The 7185-nt window shown below is 34.8% G+C and overlaps 1 protein-coding gene across 1 annotated transcript; it reads right to left on the bottom strand.

Moving 5' to 3' along the window:
- Positions 1–2652: 2652 nt before the first annotated feature.
- Positions 2653–6034, bottom strand: LOC134670918 (uncharacterized). The gene is made up of 3 exons (XM_063528751.1): positions 5851–6034; positions 3892–4877; positions 2653–2846 (listed from the first exon to the last, which is right to left on the bottom strand). Exons 1-3 carry the CDS (start codon positions 5987–5989, stop codon positions 2790–2792), a joined length of 1182 nt encoding a protein of 393 aa, XP_063384821.1. The 5' UTR covers positions 5990–6034; the 3' UTR covers positions 2653–2789.
- Positions 6035–7185: the final 1151 nt, after the last annotated feature.

Genomic DNA, 7185 nt, shown 5'->3' with positions numbered 1-7185 from the left:
AATAATAACATAGTCCGAAAGATTGTTAATAGGATTTAATTGTCACAAAATAAACCGAATAGGTAAGCTGTTACTAAATCCAAACGCACCGCCGATAAGAAACTTAAAGCGATAAATTAAATACCACCATCGTTACTAACCCCTTATTTCGCGAAATAATTTTATTATAATAGATAATTTAAAACTGGCCAAGTCGCCCCACCACTGGGGGGATAATATGAGGAATGGGCGGGGCATAAATTAAAACAGAACACACATAAAAAGCCGTCTCTCTCGCACAAATGAGCAATCCTAAATGCAGTAAGCGGCTTACAATAGGAGTTGACACTCGGCGGTCTTGCGTGCTCTTTCATTTACGTGGTACTGTTATATTTCCGTCTCAGTCTGTCGCTGGGCCCTTTATATTTATAAAGGTCTATACCCAAAGCCCCACGTGAGATTGTGTTTTGTAATCAGTGAAGTGGTATCTTTGTACGGGAGCGCGCGATGCGGCCCGTTTGACAGTTGACGTTTTTTGGCGCGAAGACGAAGGCACGAGTCCTGTGAACTTTTAAAAAAAAGTTTAAGTGATGGTGGACGCCAGTTGAAGTCTGTTTCAGTTATTGCTTTTGCAATAACTTGGATTTTTATTTTAAGGAGTCAGTTTAGGTAAGCATTTCTTGTTTGATAAGTTGGTTAATTAATTAAAATGTAGTAAATTACATGTAGGTAAGTGAATCTTCATTTAGATAGCTACCAAGAACAGTGACTTTCCATCCCAAATTTCTCCAAAAAATCGAAATTTTCGGTTTATTAAAACAATTTTAGTATTCCTATAAGTGTCATATAGGTATGACAGGTAGGCTATTGCCTACATACATACCTGCACAACACCCAGGACTTAGATATTAGGGTTTATCTAATATTACCTATAAAACTTCTGTGAGTCTCCAAACATGGGTCACTCACGAGCGATAATAACATCGTGAGTGACCCATTAATATATATTTTAATTGTCTTGCCAATTATGAGAGCCTAATTAGGGTTCCGTACCCAAAGGGTAAAACGGGACCCTATTACTAAGACTTCGCTGTCCGTCCGTCCGTCCGTCCGTCCGTCTGTCACCAGGCTGTATCTCACGAACCGTGATAGCTAGACAGTTGAAATTTTCACAGATGATGTATTTCTGTTGCCGCTATAACAACAAATACTAAAAACAGAATAAAATAAAGATTTAAATGGGGCTCCCATACAACAAACGTGATTTTTGACCAAAGTTAAGCAACGTCGGGAGGGGTCAGTACTTGGATGGGTGACCGTTTTCTTTTTGCTTTTTTTTGTTTTTTTTTTGCATTATGGTACGGAACCCTTCGTGCGCGAGTCCGACTCGCACTTGCCCGGTTTTTTATTAATTATGTATCGTGTTCCCCACAACCAAAAATGTTGGTACCTACTTGAAAATAGCTTTTTAATTTCTATTTTATTAAGATTTATTAGACAAAAATAAACACCATTAAAAGTACCTTACTTAATACCCATCGTAAATATCTTAAGTAAAAGTGTTTTCCGACCAATCTTAAGGGAAAGCAGTTAAATAAGTTCAGTAAGTAACTTTAGTTTTCGGCGCTAATTTATAAAGGTACTTGTATAATTTATAATACTTAAATTCAGAGTTCCCTGCTCCTCTTAATAGTAAATTAAATAAATAATAAATATTACAATATTATTAGTTAACTAATAAAACTATTATTAGTTAACTAATAAAACTATTATTAGTTAACTAATAATAGTTATTTTGTAATATTTATCGCCCTAAGAAGAAACTTTATTAAAATTATATAATTATTTAATATTAAAGTGATAGGTAATCTTAATATATTCGTAAAATATATGAGATAAAAATAGAAATAAGTATTATTCATAAAAAATACAGAATAAGCTATAGGTGTCATTTATTTAAAAACACACTTCAATGCCCGTCAAACATAATTTAACTCTATGTTATTCTAAAATGTATTTTAGTAGGTTTAGTTATTAATAAATACAAACGGTATATTAAAAGCCTGCTTCTATAATTTCTGAATCAATTTAAATGTAAGTACCATTTGAGATATCCATTGATTTATTGACCCACAAAAAAGAAACATGATAATAACAGTACCTTCAGATCCACAGCGCAGTCTTCGTCACCATACAGATAGCTCATCCACCTCAGGTTTCGTCAAAATAAAATGTATACTTTCACATATGTCATCCGCAACACGCATCGTCAAAATATATCCATTTGCTTTTAACAACTAAACTAAAACTAAACTTCCGTGAGATACAGACATATTAAATATATTGAAACGGGTCACTCACGCCTTTTTAAATCGAAGATTGATCGACATGTTTCGCTTCTTAATGAGAAGCAGTCTGCGTCGGTCAGCCAACGCGTGCTCTCGTTGAAGCTTCTCGTTACGAAGCAACACAATACATGTCGAGCAAACTTTGACTTACGTGAGTGACCCATTTTAATATAGGTATTGTGAGTGTGGACGTACATTCACCGCTAAAATAGGCTATATCAGCCACCTGAGAGCTCACTATCGTCGCTCTCACTAGCCAGTGAATCCAGTCGCCGAGGCCGAAACCGGCTAGGACAGGATGAATATAGGTATTTAAAATGTATCTATTCAATCTCAAATTATGATTAAATCTGATCAGCAATTTAGCGCAATAAGTATGAGAGTATTAAATAAATAGGACGGATGAATTTATTGTTCCTATTGTTAATTACAGCATCAATTAGAATTAGACAAATGAAATATTTAACTAGTTGTTGATGAAGCGCCTTCCGGCTTATCCCCCAAAAGCACGCGAGGTCTCTGAAAAACATTAATTTAATTTATATTCTACAAAATTTTATACGTAAATTTTTAACCGCTTGTGTCTTGCCTTGATTCATTTTCCGTTAATGTAAAAAAGCGGTTAATTGCGAGTCGGACTCGCCCATAAAGGGTTCCGTCGTAGCAGCAAGTAACATAATAAAATTGCGGTTTACGATTTATGACGTTTTAAAAAAACTACATACTAGATCTCGTTCAAACCAATTTTCGGTGGAAGTTTGCATAGTAATGTACATCATATATTTTTTTTAGTTTTATCGTTCTCTTATTTTAGAAGTTACAGGGGGGGGGGACACACATTTTACCACTTTGGAAGTGTCTCTCGCGTAAACTACTTATTCAGTTTAGAAAAAAATTATATTAGAAACCTCAATATCATTTTTGAAGACCTATCCATAAACACTCCACACGTATGGGTTTGATGAAAAAAATTTTTTTTAGTTTCAGTTCTAAGTATGGGGAACCCCCAAAATTTATTGTTTTTTTTTCTATTTTTATGTGAAAATCTTAATGCGGTTCACAGAATACACTACTTACCAAGTTTTAACAGTATAGTTCTTATAGTTTCGGAAAAAAGTGGCTGTGACATACGGATGGACAGACAGACATGACGAATCCATAAGGGTTCCGTGTTTTGCCATTTGGCTACGGAACCCTAAAAAAGAATGTTGTAGGTCTCATGGACGTATCCGCTTATTAAAAACTTATTAATATTCTATTTAGCCGTTTATTAACTTACATAGGTATATTTTTTATTTCCTAGTTCATTAGACTTTGTTTCTCTTACAAATTAACAAGTAGAGTCGGACCAAGCTAACTCGTTAGCTTAGACAGTTTCTAACAGTAGCTCTAAAGTTCATGTTCATCAATGTATGCCGCTGATGTCCATTTTTTTACTTTTACACCAAGAAGTGTATCTTCTCGAGCTTTTAAATGACTAATATAATAGAAAAAATGTCAAATATATATATAAATTTCTCCTCAAACTCTACTTACCTACCCAATTTATAGCGAATTTACTTACACTCCATCGCTCTCTAGTAGTAGTGGGCGTAGGTAGAGTTGTAGTAGTAGTAGAAATGGTGGTAGTAGTAGTAGGTTCGGTTGTTGATTCTTCGGTTCTCGTTTCTTCACTTTTATCTTCCATATTTGTCTGTTCCTTTTCTTCAACACCCTTCCACACGCCATCATCATTTGTAGTCGCTTCTCCTACTATATTTGCTACTTTTCCATCAATAGTACTTAATGCAGGATTATCATTACTAGCAGGTAATTCTTCTTTAATAGTTGTTCCATCAATTGTGCTTGATATATGTTCCGTAGTATTGATTGAATCTTCAACAATGGATAATTGTTCTTTATTGATATTATTCGGTTTTGTGGTATCTGATTGTTTTACAACGTTCATATCTTTTGAATGTATGCTATTCTCGTCGGCTTTATTCGTAGGTGAACTGTTTGTTGTTGGATTTTGTTCTCCTAAATCGAGTAGCTTAACACGGAAGTATGCGGTAGAAGACTTATTAACTGTATTAATTTTTGTTGTTAGTTCATTAACATGTGTTGTATTTGATTTATGCTCTTGCTCAATCTCCGATTTACTTCTATTATTAGTATTGCTTAAGTTACTACCAGTTTTCTTTTTTAAATTTTCGTCTTGACGAGCTCGTTTTGGTAAAGTGGATCTTGTTTTTAATTTAGCCGTAGCTTTTATATCAGCCCACATTTTACTGTATTCTGCTTTCTTTTTCGATCTCAAAAACGCATCCCTGTCTTTAAGTTGTTGTTGCACTAACGTGTTTTTAAATTCTTCCAAAGATATGAAAGGATGCGGAAATTTAGCTTCTAATGGATTATTAATATATATTGTTGAATTAATGTCTGGACCGCTGCGTTTGATAACAATATTATGCATTTTAAATCCATTTACATCTTTAAGTTTATTCAGGTGTACCTGATATAATGAGTCATTTACAAATATTCTTCTAGTTAATTGTGGAGTTTTGAGATCTGTTGATTAAATGGTTAAGGTTTTAAAATGACCGGTATTGTCGACATAAAAGCGTTAAAACTAGTCCTATAAACTGTTTCAAAGCTGCGTGCGAATTGAATGCCAAGTAATTCTTCCTAACTAGATACCCAACGATACAACACGATAAATTGCAAATATTATTTGTGCTCTTAGTAATTAATTAGATTCAATATAGTGTAGCGTTAAGAAAGTATTGTGTTTAGGGCACAAGCCTTAACGGCGACTACTTATTTCTTAAAAGACCGTTAAGTACATACTCATTAAGACGATTTGGACAAGCCCAACTTTAAGCTCGTTATGTAGATTTATTACAAAGTTCCAGAGTATACTACATTTCTGCTCAAACTAATGGTAACATTCAATTTCTAAGGCCGACCACTGACTAACCGTTCGCCGGACGATATCGGCAGGTCAGTTGTTAGAAACTGTCAAATTTTTGTTCTAACTGACAGGCCGATATCGTCCGGCGGCCTGTTAGTCAGTGGTCGGCTTAACCGCAGCTGCACTACCGGTACTGAACGCGTCGCTGTCATTTTTCCATAGTAAAATGAACAGTAGTGCAGCTGTCGTTGGAAATGGACTATCACCTTAATACCTACCATCAGTATCAAGGAGTGTAAACAGATGTTTTGCAAATTTAAGAAAACTTACCATCATGAGGGGTAATTGGGGACCAGAGGATTAACTAAATAATAATTAGACAAAATATTTTTCAATTATTAAACGTGGTTGACATCACTGTTTTTTTTACAATCTTTGAATCAGGATTTACGTCTTAGGGTCAATTTTTAGGGTCAACCAAACACAAAATTATCTACAATTATCCCTTTCTCTCCAATTATCCCACTTGATGGTAAATACATATGATTATTGTGGGTTAAATAAGCTTGTAAAATATTTGATGCATTATTCTAATATATTAAGCTGTGTGTAAGTGGATAAGGAACATACCAATACCATCCTTAACGGCACTTGAGATCAACTCATACAACTTGGTAATGTTTTCTCCCCACCCCAAATTTTCGTCGGCTTGGCAGCACTTTAGTATAAAAAATATTACAAAGCATTTATGTAGCAACGTTGATACCATTTTAATGAAGAATTGAAAGTACCGGTCGCGAAACACTGGCGTTGGTCACGGGCGAATGCATGATTGCAATTTAATTTCTGATTAAATCTTGTGTGGATAATTCTTTAAAAAAATAACATATTTAGATCTTGGATGTTGGCTGCGCCATAAAATATATATAATAACGATGCGAAATGATATGACACCCATTCAAAGCTTTATACGGATGCATTTCGCAAATCTATCTACGTAATATGTTAAGTGTCAGGGACCTTAAGTCGTGTGTTAATAAAGTATTTATCTATACATTATATGTGTTTATTTTGCAAAGTATTTGATAGGATCTATACATATAGTAGAGCTCCCCTGCGGACAAACTCAGAGATACAGTCTAAAGCCAAATTTTCTGATTACACTTTTCATATCTTCAATATCCGCATACAAGGCTACTCCTTTTCTATTAACCTATGTAATAAAATCGCTACCTACTTAGTCGTAGCTATATGCACAACAATTAAGTTATAACTATTATCCACAGCTATCCTGAACCCCTAATAATATTAAATATGCTATAATAACTTTGTCTGTTACCTCTTCACGCTTAAGGGTGGAATCATGAAGATACCCCGCCGCATGAGCAGTGACCCGCATTTTATATATGAGAAATTGCTCGTTAGTATGAAGATGCGTACGCATGCGGGAAGGCGAAAGCATGCGTATGCATCTTCATACTAACGAGCAATTTCTCATATATAAAATGCGGCTCGATGCTGACAGATGTGATTGCACCCCACCGCTTAACCGATTTAGGTGAAATTAGGTATGGAGATAGCATGAGTCAAGGACATAGGACAGTTTTCACCACATAGTATATTTGATGCTCATTTAAAAACGTATGTACCCATACGATAAAGAAGTTTCGGTACCGCATAAAATCTAGACCTTGATGTTTTCTGTTCTGTATCTAACAAAATTTTAGTGGTAACTTTAAAATCTTTTGTTTTTTATAAGCCCTTGTTAACTTATTACACAATGTACATACTAATCGGGTCACTCACGCAATTTGTCGACTATTGCTCAACATGATTCGATAAGTTTTTAAGGATCGTCAACTGGAGCAACACCTGTAACAAGTGTGGCGTGTATACACCGACTCGACTTAAATTACGTGAGTGACCCGTTTTAAATGTTTCATATACTTACAAATGTCTCTCCGA

The sequence above is a fragment of the Cydia fagiglandana genome, chromosome 14 (assembly GCF_963556715.1).
Source record: "Cydia fagiglandana chromosome 14, ilCydFagi1.1, whole genome shotgun sequence".
NCBI lineage: Eukaryota > Metazoa > Arthropoda > Insecta > Lepidoptera > Tortricidae > Cydia > Cydia fagiglandana.
This window is presented reverse-complemented; position numbering and strand designations above follow the sequence as displayed.